The sequence below is a fragment of the Hemiscyllium ocellatum genome, chromosome 20 (assembly GCF_020745735.1).
Source record: "Hemiscyllium ocellatum isolate sHemOce1 chromosome 20, sHemOce1.pat.X.cur, whole genome shotgun sequence".
In the NCBI taxonomy this organism is placed as follows: domain Eukaryota; kingdom Metazoa; phylum Chordata; class Chondrichthyes; order Orectolobiformes; family Hemiscylliidae; genus Hemiscyllium; species Hemiscyllium ocellatum.
The window spans coordinates 657,173-677,960 of record NC_083420.1 but is presented as its reverse complement, the minus strand read 5'-3'; the positions used below and the strand labels follow the sequence as shown (position 1 = coordinate 677,960).

At 43.6% G+C, this 20,788-nt stretch overlaps 1 protein-coding gene across 1 annotated transcript in view; it reads left to right on the top strand.

The window, feature by feature from the left end:
- iqck (IQ motif containing K) overlaps nucleotides 1-20,788 on the top strand; it is a 118,859-nt gene that overhangs the window by 43,261 nt on the left and 54,810 nt on the right. Inside the window, exons 4-6 of the mRNA XM_060840089.1 lie at nucleotides 4,085-4,182; nucleotides 19,596-19,648; nucleotides 19,862-19,939. Of these exons, the coding sequence (XP_060696072.1) occupies nucleotides 4,085-4,182; nucleotides 19,596-19,648; nucleotides 19,862-19,939 (229 nt within the window). The remainder of the gene's footprint in view (nucleotides 1-4,084; nucleotides 4,183-19,595; nucleotides 19,649-19,861; nucleotides 19,940-20,788) is intronic.

Here is a 20,788-nt window from a genome sequence, read left to right as displayed (position 1 = left end):
CCTACAGTATGGAAACAAACCCTTCAGTCCAACAAGTCCACACTGACCCTCCAAAGAGTAACCCACCCAGACCCATTCCCCTACATTTACCCTGAACTCTATGGATAATTTAGCATGGCCAATTCACCTGACCTGCACATCTTTGGATTGTGGGAGGAAACCAGAGCACCCAGAGGAAACCCATGCAGACATGGGGAAAATGTGCAAACTCTACACAGACAGTGGCCCAAGGCGAGAATTGAACCCAGTGCCAACCAGGGAAAAGACGTTGTCTATTTACCCTATCCATGGCCCTCATGAATTTATAAACCTCTACAAGATCATCCCTCAGCTTCCGATGCTCCACTATAGGTGAGGAATGCTATAAAGCCAAAACTAGTAGGCATTTCCTGTTTCATATTTCCAAGTTGTTTCCCCTCCTTACATTCAGCATACTTAACTACACTAAAGTATGTCCATAGATACTGCTTAGTTTATTTAGAATGTACATTAAAGAAGATGTTGGACTAGTGGATATCAATTCAAGCCCTGATAGCATTACTACACATGCATGTCAGTTAGCACAAAATCTACTGATGCAGTACTTACTTTCATTGACACCTTCATTTCCATGTGAATCTAGTAATTGAGTTGGACTGTACATGTAATTCACCACTTAACTGTTTGACAATAGCACTTGAAGTCAAATCATTGCCTCCATAAATGATCAAGATTCCTCCTCCTCCTCCAATTAGACATGATTTGACATTCCTAATATGACTGAAATGAGCTCCATAATCCTTTAATCCAAAGAATACTTAATCCATCCTCAGTTGTGGATGGATTAAGGAGCAGTTGTTGCGAGTGATGCACAAATTTGTTCCTCTGAGACAGATGAGAAGGGGTAAGATTAAGGAACCTTGGATGACGAGAACAGAGGAGTTTCTCGTCAAAAGGAAGAAGGCATCTTACATAAGGTAGAGGAAGCAAGGATCTAGCACAGCTTTAGAGGATTACAGGCTTGCTAGAAAGGAGCTCAGAAATGGACTGAGGAGAGCCAGAGGGGGCACGAAAAAGGCTTGGCAAGAAGGAATTGGGAGAACCCAAAGGCTTTTTACTCATACATGAGGAATAAGAGAATGATCAAGGAAAAGGTAGGGCCGAACAGGCATAGCAGAGGGAACATGTGCATTTGAGTCTGAGCAAATAGGGGAAGCCCTAAATGAGTTTTTTGCTTCGGTTTTCACCAAGGAAAGGGAGCTTGTAAATGAAAACTTTGAGGAGCTGGGATACAATCTTGACCAGATCAGGATTGATGAAGATGATGTGCTAGAAAGTTTGGAAAACATTAAGATTGATAAGTCCCCAGGCCAGACCAGATTTATCCTAGGCTGCTCTGGGAAGCGAGAAAGGTGTTTGCTAAGCCGCTGGCGAGGATATTCACCTCCTCACTCTCCACGAGAGTCGTACCGGAGGATTGGAAGGAGGCAAATGCAGTTCCACTTTTCAAGTTGGGGAATAGGGAAATCCCTGGCAATTACAGACCAGTCAGTCTCACGTCTGTGGTCAGCAAATTTGTGGAAAGAATTCCGAGGAATAGGATTTATGACTATTTGACAAAGCATAGTGTGATTAAAGGCAGTCAGCATGGCTTTGTGAGGGGCCTCACAAATCTTATTGAATTCTTTGAGGAGATGTCAAGACAGGTCAATGACAGAGGAGCAGTGGATGTGCTGCATATGGATTTCAGCAAGGCATTTGATAGGGTTCCCCACAGTAGGCTCATTCATAAAGTTAGGAAGTATGGGATACAGGGAGATTTGGCTATCTGGATTTAGAATTGGCTGTGACAGAAGGCAGAGAGTGGTTGTAGATGGAAAGTATTCTGCCTGGAAGACAGTGTTGAGTAGGGTCCCACAGGGTTCTGCTCTTGGGCCTCTGCTCTTTGTAATTTTTATAAATGACTCGGATGAGGAGGTTTAGGGTGAGTTAGCAAATTTGCAGATGACACAAAGATTAGCGGTGTTGGTGATAGTATAGAGGGCTACTGCAGGCTGCAGCATGACACAGACAGGGTGCAGAGCTGGGCTGAGAAATGGCAGATGGAGTTTAACCTGGATAAATGCGAAGTGATGCATTTTGGAAATGCAAACTTGAATGCTGGATATAGGATTAAAGAGAGGATTCTTGGCAGTCTGGAGGAACAGAGGGATCTGGGTGTGCAAGTACATAGATCCCTTAAAGTTGCCACCGAAGTGGATAGAGTTGTTAAGAAAGCATATGGTGTTTTGGCTTTCATTAACAGGAGGATCGAGTTTAAGAGCCGCGAGGTTTTGCTACAGCTCTACAAGTCCCTGGTGAGACCACACTTGGAATATTGTGTCCAGTTCTGGTCCCCCTACTATAGGAAAGATACAGAGGCTTTGGAGAGGGTGCAAAGAAGGTTTACTAGGATGCTGCCTGGACTGGAGGGCTTGTCTTATGAAGAACGGTTGAATAAGCTCGAACTTTTCTCTCTTGAGAGAAGGAGGAAGAGAGGAGACCTGATCAAGGTGTACAAAATAACGAGAGGAATAGATAAAGTCAATCGCAGAGACGTTTCCTCAGGGCAGGATTGACCTGTCATAGAAGTCATAGTTTGAAGATATTAGGAAGAATGTATAAAGGAGACATCAGAGGTAGGTTCTTTATGCAGAGAGTTGTGAATGCATGGAATGCGTTGCCAGCTGTGGTGGTGGAAGCGAAGTCATTGGGGACATTTAAGTGACTGCTGGACATGCACATGGATAGCAGTGAGTTGAGGGGTGCATAGGTTAAGTTACTATATTTTATATTAAGATTAAGTCTCGGCACAACATCATGGGCCAAAGGCCTGTTCTGTGCTGTACTTTTCTATGTTCTGTGTTCCTTGTGACATTGACATCTGCTGGGATACCAAAAATCTCAAATACATTGTCTATGGAAAAGGCCTGACAGCGAGTGACAGCACATTCTTTGAAGACACCATTATGGAACCAACCTCATCATCTAAAGTTCACTCATGACCATGTTCTTGCAACAGTTACGGAATTGTGGTGAGGAAAAAGGATTTTGTGGTTTCTCCTCCTCCCCACTCTGCACCCTTCCTCAAACTTGTTTAAAATTGGACTGATGCAAATTTTACTCAGCAAGAGAAATTAGTTTGCTTTGGATTGTTCAAATGATATTGTGACTTTTATATTACCGAATGCCACTATACATCTTCCATTTCTGTGACCCTTTTGTTACGACATGGGGTAAACCCTTCCGCTAATTTAAACCAGCAACACAGAAAAGATTCACCCCGTGCTGTAATCTGTTCCAATTCAAGAGGCAAAGAACTATCCCAAAAGTCACTATATAAAGTAAAAATTAACAACTTTTTTTAAAAGTCTAACAGAGAATAATTAACTAACAACTATTTACAACTCCTTTCCCTAAACCTATCTTTTGCCTTCACTTCTACAATAAAAAATGCAGCTTACGATTTACAAAAGAAAATCATGTTTCAAAATCAGGTAGCTTAGCCAAGTGTCCTCTGTGGGTTTTCCTCTGTCTTCTTCTCTTCTTGTTAGGGATTCTGCTTCACTGGTCTTTGATAGATGAAAGTACCTTTAAGAGGGCAGTTCTGCGGGCAGTTTGTATTGTTCTGGTTTTGTTGGTGCTCTTTGCCAATCTGGGTAACTGTTCAAAATGTCTAATTTTTATACCTCTAAGTATTGGATCGTTTCATTGGTTTTAATACAGTATTGCCCAAATACTAAGTTCAGACTTGATTAGCGTTTGGTATCTTGGGGCATAATTTAAACAGATTGGCAGAATTTGAATTTGTTTTTGTATCCAGGCAACACAGCTCTTAGCTAGTTGTTTGACCAAATGTTACATTGTTACCTTGTTCAGAACACTGTGCTAGCCAGAAATTGCATCTCCCTTAAAGGTACAGTACACTCACAACTTCTTAACACTTTCACCTAAAGTGCTAAAGTCCATATTTAGCTGTCCTTTTTAACAACACAATCTCTTAACAGTATTCTAATATCATGTACCTCCTTGTGATTTTTGTTCTGTTTCTGCTCTACTTGTGAAGCTACTCCAAGACAGTATTTGGAACACCACATTTTTCCCGTACTTCTCCCAGGCCTGTATGAAACACTCAAAGAAGCTAAAATTGAGAAATGCTTTGAGGTCAGTACCATTTATCTACTTAATATTTTCACATAATTTCATTTTTAAGATAAATATTTTAGTATTTTTTCGTCTTGTTTTTCATATATTTTCTCAGTTCCACCACAGGGGCCAATGATATGTTTCTAAAATTGTACTGTTAATGATTGGAATGTATGAGCAATGCAGGTCATTTTTCCACAATAGAAGTTCTTTGTCAATAATTAATATCTCTTTGTAACAGACATCAACAAATACTGAATTTCTGGTTAAAATCCGAAGTTGAGAGTGTCGTGCTGAAAAAGTACAGCAGGTCAGGCAGCATCTGAGGAGCAGGAGAATCGACGTTTTGGGGTTTAAGCCCTTCATCAGGATTGAGGCTTGTGGACCAGGGGGCTGAGAAATAAATGGGAGGGGGATGGGGCCAGGAAAAGCTGAGAATGCAATAAGTAGATGAAGGGGTGGGGGGGAAGGTGATAGGTCAGAGAGGAGGGTGGAGCGGATATTTGGGAAAGTCGACGGACAGGTCAAGAGGGTAGTGCCGAGTTGAAGGCTTAGGACTGGGATAAGGTGAGGGGAGAGGAAATGATGAAACTGGTGAAACCCTCATTAATCCTGTGTGGTTGCAGGGTCCCAAGGTGGAAGACGAGGCGTTCTTCCTCCAAGCGTTGGGTGATTAGGGTTTGGCAATGGAGGAGGCCCAGGGCCTGCATGTCCTTGGTGGAGGGGGAGGGGGAGTAGAAGTGTTCAGCCATTTTGCAGATGTCCCAGAGATATTCTCTGAAATGATCTGCAAGTAGGCGTCCCGTCTCCCCAATGTTGAGGAGATCACAGTAGATATCATTTTTGGAAGTACAGGTGAATTTGGATGTGAAAGGACCCTTTGGGGCCTTGGATGAAAGTGAGGGGGGAGGAGTGGGCGCAAGCTTTGCACTTCTTGCGGTGGCAGAAGGTGCCAGGGGTGGGGTGCGTGGATCTGACAAGGGTGATGCAGAGGGAATGGTCTCTCTGGAACATGATAGAGATGTGGAGAGAAATATATCCTGTTTGTAGGTGGCAGAAGTGGGGGAGGATGTTGCAGTGTATACCAAGGTTGGTGGGGTGAAAAATAAGGACCAGCGGGATTCTGTCCTTGTTGCTTCAGGAGTGGTGGGGTTCAAGGGCGGAGATGCAGGAAGTGGAGGAGATACGCTGGAGGGCATCATCAACCTCGTGGGAGGGGAAATAGCAGTCTTTGGAGAAGGGGGCCCACTGGGATTTTCTATGGTGGAATTGGACATCCTGGGAACAGATTAGATTAGATTCTCTACAGTATGGAAACAGGCCATTTGGCCCAACAAGTCCACATTGACCCTCTGGTGAGTAACCCACCCAGACCTGTTCCCCTACCCTATTCTTACCCCTGACTAATGCACCTAACACTATGGGCCATTTAGCATGGCCAATTCATCTGACCTGCATATCTTTGGATTGTGGGAGGAAACTGGAGCACCCAGCGACCAACTAATCACAGACATCTACTACAAACCCACTGATTCCCGCAGCTAATTGGACTACACCTCGTCCCACCTGGCCTCCTGTAAAAATGCCATCCCTTATTCTCAATTCCTCCACCTCCACTGCACCTGTTTCCACGATGACCAATTCCACCATAGAAAATCCCAGATGGCCTCCTTCTTCAAATACTGCAATTTCCCATCCCACATGGTCAATGATGCCCTCCAGCACATTTCCTCCACTTCCCGCACCTCCGCCCTTCAACCTCACCCCTCCCGAAGCAACAAGGACAGAACGCCCCTGATCCTCATGTTCTACCCACCAACCTCGGTAAACATCGCACCATCCTCCCCCACTTCCGCCACCTACAAACAGACCCCATCACTAGGGATATAATTCTCTCCCCACCCCTATCACCGTTTCGGAGAGATCATTCCCTCTGGAACACCCTTGTCAGATCCACACCTCTCCACTAGCCCCCCAGCATCTTCCCCCACCACTGCAAGAAATGCAAAACGTATGCCCACACCTCCCCCCTCACCTCTGTCCAAGGCCCCAAAGGATCCTTCACATCCAACAAAAATTCACCTGTACTTCCAGAAATGTCACCTACTGCATCCGTTGCACCCAATGTGGTCTCCTCTACATCAGGGAGACAGGACGCTGACTTGTGGATCTTTTCAGAGCACATCTCTGGGACACCCGCACCAACCAACCCCACCAACTCGTGGCTGAACACTTCAACTCCCCCTTCAACTCCACCGAGAGCATGCAGGTTCTGTGCCCCCTCCATCACCAAACCCTAACCACCCGACACCTGGAGAAAGAATGCCTCATTTTCCGCCTTGGGACCCTGAAATCACACCGGATTAATGTAGATTTCACCAGTTTTCTCATTTCCTCTCCCCCCACCTTATCCCAGTCCCAAGCCTCCAACTCAGCACCACCGTCCATCGTCTTTTCCACGTATCCACTCCACCCTCCTCTCCAACTTATCACCTTCTCCCCCAGGTTCATCTATTTATTGCATTCTCAGCTATCTTCCCCCCCCCCCAACTCCACCTCCCTCCCATTTATCTCTCAGCCCCCTGTCCCTCAAGCCTCATTCCTATTGAAGAGCTTATGCCCAAAATTTAGATTCTTCTGCTCCTCGATGCTGCCTGACCTGCTGTGCTTTTCCAGAACCACACTCTCAACTCTGATCTCCAGCATCTGCAGTCCTCGCTTTCTCCTGATTAAAATTGTAACTATGGCACAAGAAGTCAGGCTGTCCTTGCTGACTATTACTTGTCTCTAACACTTATTTCAATTTTATCTTCCTTTGAAACATGTTAGTGTGGGACATCATGGGAGAGTTGACGCAGTGTTAACATTACTAGACTAGTAATTCAGAGAACCAGGCATATGGTCTGGGTTCATGGCAGCTGGTGGAATTCAAATTCAATTCATTAAATCTGGAATATAAAATTAAAATTAGTTCCAGCTTTGGTGACCACGAAACTATGATTGAATGATCTTCTTCCCTAATGTCCAATAGGAAAGCGTGGGTTGGTACCTGGGATTTCGATGTTGTGGCTATTACGGAGACATGGGTAGAACAGGGACAGGATTGGCTGTTGCAGGTTCCAGGGTTTAAATGTTTTAATAGGGTCAGAGGTGGGGGTAAAAGAGGGAGAGGTGTGGCATTGCTTGTCATAAATAATATTACAGCAGTGGAAAGGACGATGATGAAGACTCACCATCTGAGGTAGTTTGGGCTGAGGTTAGAAATAGGAAAGGTGAGGTCACTCTGTTAGGAGTTTTCTACAGGCCTCCTAATAGTCCTAGAGATGTAGAAGAAAGGATTGCGAGGATGATTCAGGAGAAGAGTGAAAGTAATAGGGTGGTTGTTATGGGGGACTTTAACTTTCCAGATATTGACTGGGAAAGCTATAGCTCGAGTACGTTACATGGGTCGGTGTTTGTCCAATGTGTGCAGGAGGGTTTCCTGACACAATATGTAGACAGGCCAACAAGAGGTGAGGCCATACTGGATTTGGTTCTGGGTAACGAACCAGGCCAGGTGTTAGAATTGGAGGTAGGTGAGCACTTTGGGGACAGTGACCACAGTTCGGTGACTTTTACGCTCGTGATGGAGAGGGATAAGTGTGCACTGCAGGGCAAGAATTATGGCTGGGGGCAGGGAAATTATGATGCAGTGAGGCATGACTTAGGATGCATAGCTTGGAAAAGTAGGCTTCAAGGGAAGGGCACAATCGATATGTGGAGCTTGTTCAAGGAGCAGCTATTGAGTGTCCTTGATAAGTATGTACTGGTCAGGCAGGGAGGAAAGGGTCGTGTGAGGGAGCCGTGGTTTAATAAGGAATTGGAATCCCTTGTTAAAGGGAAGAGGGCGGCCTATGTAAAGGTGAGGTGTGAAGGTTCAATTGGGGCGATTGAGAGTTATAAGGTAGCCAGGGAGGATCTAAAGAGAGAGCTAAGAACAGCAAGGAGGGGACATGAAAAGTCCTTGGTTGGTAGGATTAGGGAAAACCCAAAGGCTTTCTATAGGTATGTCAGGAATAAAAGAATGACTAGGGTAGGAATAGGTCCCGTCAAGGATAGTAGTGGGGAGTTGTGCGTGGAGGCTGAAGAGATTAGAGAGACACTGAATGAATACTTTTTGTCAGTACTCACTCAGGAACAGGACATTGTTGCCGATGTGAATATTGAGTCACAATTAATTAGAATGGATGGCTTTGAGGTATGTAGGGAAGAGGTGTTGGAAATTCTGGAAAAGATGAAAATAGATAAGTCCCCTGGGCCTGATGGCTTTTATCCTATAATTCTCTGGGAAGATAGGGAGGAGATTGCAGAGCCATTGGCCTTGATTTTTATGTCCTCGTTGTCTACAGGAATAGTGCCAGATGACTGGAGGATAGCAAATGTGGTTCCCTTGTTCAAGCAGAGGAGTAGGGATAACCCTAGTAACTATAGGCCGGTGAGTCTCACTTCTGTTGTGGGCAAAGTCTTAGAGAGAATTGTAAGGGATAGGATTTATGAACATCTGTATAGGAATAATGTGATCAAGGATAGTCAGCATGGTTTTGTGAAGGGCAGGTCTTGCCTCACAAACCTTATTGAATTCTTTGAGAAGGTGACTAAGGAGGTGGACGAGGGTAAAGCAGTAGATGTGGTGTATATGGATTTTAGTAAGGTGTTTGATAAGGTTCCCCATGGTAGGCTACTGCAAAAAATACGGAGGTATGGCATTGGGGGTGCATTAGAGGTTTGGATTAGGAATTGGCTGGCTGGAAGAAGACAGAGGGTAGTAGTTGATGGTAAAGGTTCATCTTGGAGTGCAGTTACTAGCGGTGTTCCGCAAGGATCTGTTTTGGGACCATTGCTGTTTGTCATTTTTATAAATGACCTGGAGGAGAGGCTAGAAGGCTGGGTGAGCAAGTTTGCGGATGATACGAAAGTCGGTGTTGTTGTTAACAGTGAGGAAGGATGTGGCAGCTTACAGCGGGATATAGATAAGCTGCAGAGTTGGGCAGAAAGGTGGCAAATGGAGTTCCATGTAGGTAAGTGTGAGTGATTCACTTTGGTAAGAGTAACAAGAAGATGGAGTACTGGGCTAATGGTCACTTGGTAGTGTGGATGAGCAGAGAGATCTTGGTGTCCATGTACACAGATCTCTGAAAGTTGCCACCCAGGTAAATAGTGCTGTGAAGAAGGCATATGGCGTAGAGGAATTGAATTCAGGAGTCCTGAGGTCATGTTGCAGTTGTATAAGACTCTGGTGCGCCCGCATCTGGAGTATTGTGTGCAGTTTTGGTCGCCATACTATAGGAAGGAGGTGGAGGCACTGGAACGGGTGCAGAGGAGGTTTACCAGGATGTTGCCTGGTATGGTCGGGCGGCACGGTGGCACAGTGGTTAGCACTGCTGCCTCACAGCGCCTGAGACCCGGGTTCAGTTCCCGACTCAGGCGACTGACTGTGTGGAGTTTGCACGTTCTCCCCGTGTCTGCGTGGGTTTCCTCCGGGTGCTCCGGTTTCCTCCCACAGTCCAAAGATGTGCGGGTCAGGTGAATTGGCCATGCTAAATTGCCCGTAGTGTTAGGTAAGGGGTAAATGTAGGGGTATGGGTGGGTTGCGCTTCGGCGGGTCGGTGTGGACTTGTTGGGCTGAAGGGCCTGTTTCCACACTGTAAGTCTAATCTAATCTATGGTAGGAAGATAGTATGAGGAAAGGCTGAGGCACTTGGGGCTGTTTTCATTGGAGAAAAGAAGGTTTAGGGGTGACTTGATAGAGGTGTACAAGATGATTAGGGGTTTAGATAGGGTTGACAATGAGAACCTTTTTCCACGTATGGAGTCAGCTATTACAAGGGGGCATAGCTTTAAATTAAGGGGAGGTAGGTATAGGACAGATGTTAGGGGTAGATTCTTTACAGCGATTCGTGAGTTCATGGAATGCCCTGCCAGTAACAGTGGTGGACTCTCCCTCTTTATGGGCATTTAAACGGGCATTGGATAGGCATATGGAGGATAGTGAGCTAGTGTAGGTTAGGTGGGCTTGGGTCGGCGCAACATCGAGGGCCAAAGGGCCTGTACTGCGCTGTATTTTTCTATGTTTCTATGTTTCTAGAAACTTCATCTGGTGATTCCTGCTCCCCACCCCCCCATCCACCTCACTGCCTCCAAGTTCAGAGTCGCCCAACCCCACACAGGTCACTTCTACCTCTTTTCAATTCTGAGGAAGGGTCACTGGGCCCAAAACATTAACTCTGACTTCTTTCCACAGTGTTGCCAGACCTGCTGAGCTTTTCCAGCAATTTCTGTTTTTATTACTCACCAGCCTTACCTGCTCTGGTCTCCATTTGTCCAGACCTTTGTTAATGTAGTCTGAAATGCCCTTGCAAGCAAGCCAGCAACGCCCAAATTTCATGAAAAAATTAAAAGAAAAACATGACAATATCATCCGTTAATATTCAGATACTAACATCAGTTTACATTTATCAGCTTACGTTCTAGCTCTCTGCTTCTCTGTTTCTACTTTGATTCACTGATTGATTGCATTGGAGGCAGTCCAGAGAAGATTCACTGGGCTGATCTTGGGTTTGGAGGCACTGTTTCATGAGAAGAATTGAGTAGGCCAGGCCTGTACTCATTTAAGTTAAAAATCACACAACACCAGGTTATAGTCCAACAGGTTTAATTGGAAGCACTAGCTTTTAGACTGCTGCTCCTTCATCAGGTGGTTGTGGAGTAAACCCCAGTCCAACACCGGCATCTTCAAATCTTATACTCATTGACATTTAGATTGAAAGGTGAACCTTATTGAAACATACAAGACACTTAGTGGACTTGAACAGATTAGATACAGAAGATTGTTTCTTCTTATGACAGTCTATGACCAGAGGGCATAATCAAAGAATAAGGGTTGCTCTTTTAAAACAGAGATTAGGAGGAATATCTTGTCTTAAATGTAGTGAGTTTGCAGAATTCTTTACCCTGGATGACTATCAAGGCTGCGTCATGAAGTATGTTTAATGCTGAGATAATCAGATCTGTAAGGGAATCAATGGCTTTGGAGAAAAAGCACGAGTGTGGAATTGAGGTTTATCAGATCAGCTGTGATTTTGTTCAATGGCAAAGCAGACTCAAGAGGCTGAATGGCCTTCACCTGTTCTTATGTCTAATGGTTAGAACATAGACCATAGAACAGTACAGTACAGTCCCTTCAGCCCTCCATGCTGTGCTGACCTTTTATCCTACTCCACGATCAGACTAACCTACGTACCCTACATTTTACTATCATCCATGTGTCTATCCAAGAATTGCTTAAATGTCCCTACTGTCTACTACTACTGCTGGCAGTGCATTCCACGAACCCACCATTCTCTGTGTATTTATAAAGAAAAGCCTTTCACAACTATAGAACATCCCAAAGTACTTTACAGTTAATGAAATACTTTTGAATCTCTGACACCTCTCCCAAACGTTCCTTCAACCACCTTAAAATCATGACCCTCATGATAGCCATTCACAGCCGGGGAAAAAAGTCTCTGGCTATCCACCTTATCTATGCCTTGCATCATCTTGTACATCTCTGTCATCCTTCTTCACTCCAATAAATAAAGCCCTAGCTCCATTAATTTTTCTTCATAAGACATGTCATCCAGTCCAGGCAGCATCCTGGTAATCTCCTCTGCACCCTCTCTAAATCTTCCACATCCTTCCTATAATGAGGCAACCAGGACTGAACACAGTATTCCAAATGTGGTCTAACCAGGACTTTATAGAGCTGCAGCCTAACCTTGTGGCTCTTAAACTCAATCCCTCTGCTAATGAAAGTTAACACACCATCACCTTCTTAACAACCCTATCAACTCGGGGTGGCAACTTTGAGAATCTATGGATGTGGACCTCAAGATCCCTCTGTTCCTACACTCTGGCAAGAATCCTGCCTTTAACCCTGTAATCTTCAAACAAATTTGACCTTCCAAAATGAATCACATCACACTTTTCTAGGTTGAACTCCATCTGCCACTTCTCAGCCCAACTCTGCTACCTGTCAATATCCCAGTGTAACCTACAATAGCTCTTCACACTATTCACAACTCCACCAACCTTCATGTCATCAGCAAACTTACTAACTCACCCTTCAATTTCCTTATCCAAGTCATTTATAAAAATGAGGTCAGAGAGCAGAGGTCCCAGAAAGGATCCCAGATGGTTGTCATAAACCTTCTTCATTTTTGTCACTGTAATTATTCCTTACTGATAGCCAAACTTTGGGTCAGCAACTTACCTCCCAGCTTTCCAGTACATTTTGTTAATTTTCCAATGCTGTTGTTGGTTCAGTTAGCATTCTCAACTCCTAACAATTCCTTTTTAAAGTACAATTTAGACACAATTAAAGTGATTAAGTGGTACTTGCTTCCAAACATGAAGTTTTTCAACCATGTCTATTCGCATTTCACCAATGGCCCAAATTAGAACTCATGAACATTAACAGTACGTTAATGTTCATGAGTGACGTACAAAGTAAAAAAAATCGCACAACACCAGGTTATAGTCCGACTGGTTTAATTGGAAGCACTAGCTATTGGAGTGCTGCTCCTTCATCAGGATATTGTGGTGTACACAATTGTAAGACACAGAATTTATAGCAAAAGTTTACAATGTGCTGTAACTGAAATTATGCATTGAAAAATACCTTGATTGTTTAAGTCTCTTATCCCTTAGAATGACCATGATAGTTTCACTTCTTTCATATGTAAATCACAAAACTTTTTTTTAAAAGTTACATTCTCAGATTAACTGTAACAATTGGCGTCAGCCCATAAAAGATGTTGAAAGTGTTAGCCCCTGTATTCTTTGTCTGTGCCATAATATTTAGACTGATTCTAATCTAAAAAATGAGTTAACAGAGTCTTACGTGGATTCATGCAGTTTTTGAGCAAAGTACAATGTAACTCTGCAAGTACAAATTTACCCACAAGCATATATGTGCATGTGTTTTTTTGTGTGTGTCTGTCTGTCTGGGATGGGAGGTTGTGAGTGTCTGTGTGAGAGAGTGTATATGTATGTGTGAGGTAAAAACAATGACTGCAGATGCTGGAAACCAGATTCTGGATTTGTGGTGCTGGAAGAGCACAGCAGTTCAGGCAGCATCCAAAGTGCAGTGAAGTCGATGTTTTGGGCAAAAGCCCTTCATCAGGAATAAAGGCAGTGAGCTGGAAGCGTGGAGAGATAAGCTAGAGGAGGGTGGGGGTGGGGAGAGAGTAGCACAGAGTACAATGGGTGAGTGGGGGAGGAGATGAAGGTGATAGGTCAGGGAGGAGAGGGTGGAGTGGATAGGTGGAAAAGGAGCTAGACAGGTCGGACAAGTCCGGACAAGTCATGGGGACAGTGCTGAGCTGGAAGTTTGGAACTAGAGTGAGGTGGGGGAAAGGGAAATGAGGAAGCTGTTGAAGGCCACATTGATGCCCTGGGGTTGAAGTGTTCCGAGGTGGAAGATGAGGCGTTCTTCCTCCAGGCGTCTGGTGGTGAGGGAGCAGCAGTGAAGGAGGCCCAGGACCTCCATGTCATCGGCAGAGTGGGAGGGGGAGTTGAAATGTTGGGCCACGAGGCGGTGTGGTTGATTGATGCGGGTGTCTCAGAGATGTTCCCTAAAGCGCTCTGCTAGGAGGCGCCCAGTCTCCCCAATGTAGAGGAGACCACATTGGGAGCAACGGATACAATAAATAATATTAGTGGATGTGCAGGCAAAACATTGATGGATGTGCCCTCAGACCCCACCCCTCCAACCGTAACAAGGACAGAACGCCCCGGTGCTCACCTTCCACCCTACCAACCTTCGCATAAACCAAATCATCCGCCGACATTTCCACCACCTCCAAAAAGGCCCCACCACCAGGATATATTTCCCTCCCCACCCCTATCCACCTTCTGCAAAGACCGTTCCCTCCGTGACTACCTGGTCAGGTCCACAACCCCCCCCCTACGACCCACCCTCCCACCCTGGCACTTTCCCCTGCCACTGCAGGAACTGTAAAACCTGTGCCCACACCTCCTCCCTCACCTCTATCCAAGGCCCTAAAGGAGCCTTCCACATCAATCAAAGTTTTACCTGCACTAATATCATTTATTGTATCCGTTGCTCCCGATGTGGTCTCCTCTACATTGGGGAGACTGGGCGCCTCCTAGCAGAGCACTTAAGGGAACATCTCCGAGACACCCGCATCAATCAACCACACCACCCCGTGGCCCAACATTTCAACTCCCCCTTCCACTCTGCCGAGGACATGGAGGTCCTGGGCCTCCTTCACCGCCGCTCCCTCACCACCAGACGCCTGGAGGAAGAACGCTTCATCTTCTGCCTCAGAACACTTAAACCCCAGGGCATCAATGTGGACTTCAACAGCTTCCTCATTTCCCCTTCCCCCACATCACCCTAGTTTCAAACTTCTAGTTCAGCACTGTCCCCATGACTTGTCCGGATTTGTCCGACCTGCCTAGCTCCTTTTCCACCTATCCACTCCACCCTCTCCTCCCTGACCTATCACCTTCATCTCCTCCCCCCTCACCCACTGTACTCTATGCTACTCTCTCCCCACCTCCACCTTCCTCTAGCTTATCTCTCCATGCTTCCAGCTCACTGCCTTTATTCCTGATGAAGGGCTTTTGCCCGAAACATCGATTTCGCTGCTCCTTGGATGCTGCCTGAACTGCTGTGCTCTTCCAGCACCACTGATCCAGAATGTGTGTGTGAGTGTAAAGGGTTCTAAGTCTGTGAGATAGTGCATGTGTGATGAGGAAGTGTATGTGTGTGTGTTTGTAAGAGGGTGAGTGTGTGTGTGTGTGTGTGTGTCTAGGAGTGTGCGTGTGTGTCTGGGGTGGGGGTTTGAGAGTGTCTGTGAGAGAGTGTATATATGTGTGTGTGAGTGTAAAGTGGTCTAAGTCTGTGAGAGGATACATGTGTGAGTGTGGAGTGTGTGTGTGTGTCTGTCTGGGGTGGGGAGCTGTAAGTATCTGTAAGAGAGAGTATATGTGTGTGTGCGAGTGTAAAGGGTCTAAGTCTGTGAGAGGGTGCATGTGAGAGTGTGGGAATGTGTGTGTCTGAGGGAGCCTGTGTGTGTGTGTGTGTGTTTGTGTGTGTGTGTGTTTGTGTGTGTGTGTGTGTGTGTGTGTAGGAGTCTCAATGTGTGTATAGTGGAGAGGATCTCCAAGAAGATCGCACATATCGACATCAAGTTTCAACAGAAATGCAGGCACCCAAACTCACACAAGCACTCTCTCACAGACTTAGACCCCTTTACACACACACACACACACACACACACACACACACACACACACACACACACACTCTCACAGACACTCACAACCCCCCCACTCAAAACACACACACATACACACAATCCTACAGACACACACACTCCTACACTCACACATGCGCCTTCTCACAGACTTAGACCCCTTTACACTCACACATACACATATACACTCTCTCTCATAGACACTCACAACCTCCCATCCCAGACAGACAGACACACACACACACACACACACACACACAAAAACCCACATGCACTAATATACTTTAGTGGGGTGAATTTGTACTTGCAGAGTTGCATTGTACTTTGCTCAAACACTGCATGAATTCATGTAAGACTGTTAACTCGTTTTTTAGATTAGAATCAGTCTAAACATTATGGCACAGACAACAGAACACAGGGGGCTAACACCTTCAACATTTTATCTGGGCTGACACCAATTGTTACAGTTAACCTGAGAATGTAACTTTTAAAAAATGTTTTGTGAATTACATATGAAAGAAGTGAAACTAACATGGTCATTCTAACAGATGAGAGACTCAACAAACAATCAAGGTATTTTTCAAAGTACAATTTCAGTTATATCACACTGTAAACTTTTGCTATAAATTCTGTGTCTTACAATTGTGTACTCCACAACAATCTGATAAAGGAGCAGAGCTCTGAAAGCTAGTGCTTCCACTTAAACCAGTTGGACTATAACCTGGTGTTATGTGATTGTTAACTTTGTACACCTCAGTCCAACACCGGTGTCTCCAAATCATCAGAGTGATGGGCACCCTGGATGCACAAATTTATTGAGTTATTTGAAATTAGTATTTCCAATAAACTTTGTATCAAGGATAACTATTTAATTGTTAATTAGATTAGATTTACAGTGTGGAAACAGGCCCTTCGGCCCAACAAGTCCACACCGACCCGCCGAAGCGTAACCCACCCATACCCCTACATTACCCTTTACCTAACACTACGGGCAATTTAGCTTGGCCAATTCACCTGACCCGCACATCTTTGGACTGTGGGAGGAAACCGGAGCACCCGGAGGAAACCCACGCAGACACGGGGAGAACGTGCAAACTCCACACAGTCAGTCGCCTGAGTCGGGAATTGAACCCGGGTCTACAGGCGCTGTGAGGCAGCAGTGCTAACCACTGTGCCACCGTGCCGCCCATAATCTTTACAAATTCCAATAGAATCAAATTTTACAATGACTAACCTACAAAAATTGCAATTTTTCATATTCATACCCATTGACCATTGTATTTAAAAACTACATGGTATTTCTAGCAGTTATGTCACATTTCTAAACTTTGAATGCTTATGCAACTATTTCCATATCACTGTAATCTAAGTAAGACATCAGAAAGCAACAATGCACATTGAACAGATATTTCCTGTTTTTCCTGTACCATTATTTCATTGCCATTTGTTTTCCCAGATGAACCAAAAAGTTTCCAACTCATGGATTCGTGTTCAATCCCTTTTGTTGTTTTTTTCTCTCAACATGTGTGTAATTTTAACTTGTATTGTCGACCAAATAAGGGATGACAGTGAATTGGCGTCTTTCTTGACATTTAAAGTCTGGTTGAAGATTTGTAGCTTGGGTATCCGTTGTTGTGGTTCTGTTCGCTGAGCTGGAAGTTTTTGCTGCAAACGTTTCGTTCCCTGGCTAGGGAACATCATCAGTGCTATTGGAGCACTTTCTTGACATTCTTTTCCGGTTATGTCAAAAGTCAAATGTAACTCTCTGGTCTGAACTCAAGGTCTAAATGTCAGTTATTAGAAAAAAGTACAATTTCTAAAAGGTAACATATATCAGTCACTTATTAGTCATCATTATTCTGCATTGTATACCTTCCATCCGCATTGCACATTGGTAAGGGAAATGGCAAATTTTGCAGCCCGTAAACTTCACTTCCTTGTCACTGATTCTACTGCTACTTCCTCTCCACTTTATCTTGCTGAATTAAATCAAGCAAAGCCTCCATGATCCATCTGGCCTGGAACTGATTAGTGGATCTCCCATCCTGTCTATTATTTGGAATGTTTAGTTCCATTTCTGCAACATTGCTTTGTCACAGCATTACCTCAATCCCTTGGCTGTTGAGCACATTTTCTTTAGCACTTTTCTGTATTCAGTGTCCCCAAGAGTTCTAGTTGAGAATAGACTGGAGAAACATGGCTTTTCAACTTGAGTGTAATATCTGACGTGATTCTACGATATATAATAGTAAAGCATATGAAAAAGATAACTCCATAAATTTACTTGCAACTTAATTTTAAGAATAGGACTAAAGAACACTGGCTCAGTGGTTAGCACTGCTGCCTCACAACGCCAGGGTCCCAGGTTCGGTTCCAGCCTTGGGCAACTGTCTGTGTGGAGTTTGCACATTCTCCCTGTGTCTGTGTCGATTTCTTCAAGGAGAAAGTGAGGTCTGCAGATGCTGGAGATCAGAGCTGAAAATGAGTTGCTGGAAAAGCGCAGCAGGTCAGGCAGCATCCAAGAGATTCGGGCATAAGCCCTTTTTCAGGAATGCCCGAAATGTCGAATCTCCTGTTCCTTGGATGCTGCCTGACCTGCTGCGCCTTTCCAGCAACACATTTTCAGCTCTGTGTGGATTTCCTCTGGGTGCTCTGGTTTCCTCCCACAGTCCAAAGATGTGCAGGTCAGGTGAGTTGGCTGTGCTAAATTGTCCATTGTTGTTAGGTTCATTAGTCAGAGGGAAATGTGTCTGGGTGGGTTACTCTTTGGAGGATCGGTGTGGACTTATGGGCCAAAGGGTCTGTTTCCACACTGTAGGGAATCGAATCTAAAAAAAACACATATTTTAAACTGATAAAAGAGAAATTTAGAACTAATTTCAAGAATTAACTTCCAAACAGATTAATGGAAGAAAAACTCTGGGAAGTTCTATCCAATTAAATCTTGCCATGACTTGATGTGCTGTCTTCATAAAGTGCTTTTGTGGACACCTGAGTGGCTTGCTATGCTTTTTCAGAGGACAGTAAGAAACAACAATTAGGCTAGATAATGCAAGGATAGTAGATTTCTTAATCTTAAAGACGGTAAAAAACAGGTAGGTCTATACGACATTCCTGAAGAAGGGCTCATGCCCGAAACGTTGACTTTCCTGCTCCTTGGATGCTGCCTGACCTGCTGCACTTTTCCAGCAACACATTTTCAGCTCTGATCTCCAGCATCTGCAGTCCTCACTTTCCCCCAGGTCTATACGACAAGCCAATAAATTCATTTTTAATCAAATCACTATTTTATTCCAGATTAATTAATTAGCTGAATTTAAGTACCACCAACTGTCATAGCAGGATTTGAACTCATGTCTCTGGAGTACTAGTTGAGGCCCCTGGATTACAGCCCCAGTCCTGTTACTACAATGCTACCAATTCCGATCCTTTACCAGTCAATGTCTTTTATTGTACACTGTACATATACACTGCTTAAAATTTACACATAACCAAACTAAACCTAAATGTCCTATAATATTCAAGTTTATTAATTTCATATATCATGAAAGAGGTGTTACACCGTTTCCAAAATCTTTATAAAATTCAAAGTTTGTGAGAAAATTTGTAGCTCGGGTGCTCGTTGTTATGGTTCTGTTCTTTATAAAATTTACAACAATCACTAAGTTTGTTCATTGTATACAGATAATTGTAAGTTGTAACTTTCAAGAGAATTTTGCATAACTGCACCAATATAGCAACCTTAGATCTCTTTGTGTTCCTTCAGATTGTTTTTTTTTGTTTTTTATTGCTTTTCATTATATATACACACGTATACCACCGATTTCTAGTTCAGCTCTAAACTCACTGTCTTCTGAAATGCAGTTAGCATAAGACCAATTGGTTTTATTAAAAGAGACAGATGGATGGTACATACTTTCCCTTCACAAAGATAGTTATAGTTTCTAAACTGAATTGAATGCCCATAGTCATTTAACATGTTCTGAAGAAGGGTACTGGAAATGTTAACTCTGCTTTCTCTCCACCAGACCTGCTGAGTTTCTCCAGAAATTTCTGTTTTGTGTCAATTAACATGTGTTTCTTTGTAACAAATCAATTTTCCAATATTGCATTTGCTTTTCTCTTCAGAGAAAAAAGACTAAATTCAATGCTTGTGACTTTTTGGCAGAATGGTTGTACAAGTAAGTTTCTCTATTTTACTAGTTTTCAATTTATTTAGTTTTACTGATAGGAAATGGCTTTGATATACTAGTCATCTATATTTTATACACTAATACGTGAGCAGGAGTTTAAAATTACCTCCTTTTGTTTGCCCAAGTCATGTTTCAAAGAATGCATATTCTTGCAATAAATGACAGAAAGCTAATTATAATTTTGGTCTGTTAATTTCATAGCAAGAATCCAAAGAGGGTTGGCAAGAAGTTTGTTGCCTTCAGTGAAATTCCCTTTGTTAAAGGATGGCTTAAGGATCAGTAAGTACTTAATCTGATAAAAATAGGTATCTTTCCATTTGTAAATGACAGACTCTTTCAAAGCGAACAGATAGTTCTGTCAGAAGGGCTACATCAAAACATTTGCTGTGATACAAATAAAACTTGAAGAATATAGATTGTACATTTACTTCTTTACAAACAAATCAAAATCTATGAATGCCTTTTTTCAAACAAGTGGCTGGGTATGTGATTGATGAATTTTCAAGACAAAATGAGACAGAATGCTCTAATTAGTTAATTGTTTTAGAAACGAGGTGACCACTGAGGTTATTTGCTATGCCATGGCCTTATTTATTCAATGAGTCCAAATGTCACGTAATGACGAGAAAGACGTTGAAAGATAGCTTATAACTAAAATATTGGCAAGTATAATTCTAACTTTCTTCTGATTTGGAAGTTGCTTGTTCTGAATTAATGGTCAATAGTGCTTTAAAATAAATAGACGTATTCTATTTATTTCTTTACATCATCTGATTTTTGAGAAACATTTTCAATAATTTAGGGAAGCTCAATACAAACTAAATGGATAAATAGCAAGCTAATGTTTTGAGTCTAAATGGTGATTACTGGGCCTCTTGCTGATTTGTATCATCGATAGTCATAGGTGAGATGCCTCAAGACTGGAGGTTGGCTAACGTGATGCCACTATTTAAGAAAGGTGGTAAGGACAAGCCAGGGAACAAGAGACCAGTGAGCCTGACCTCAGTGGTGGGCAAGTTGTTGGAAGGAATCCTGAGGGACAGGATATACATGTATTTGGAAAAGCAAAGACTAATTAGGGATAGTCAACATGGCTTTCTGTGTGGGAAATCATGTCTCACAAACTTG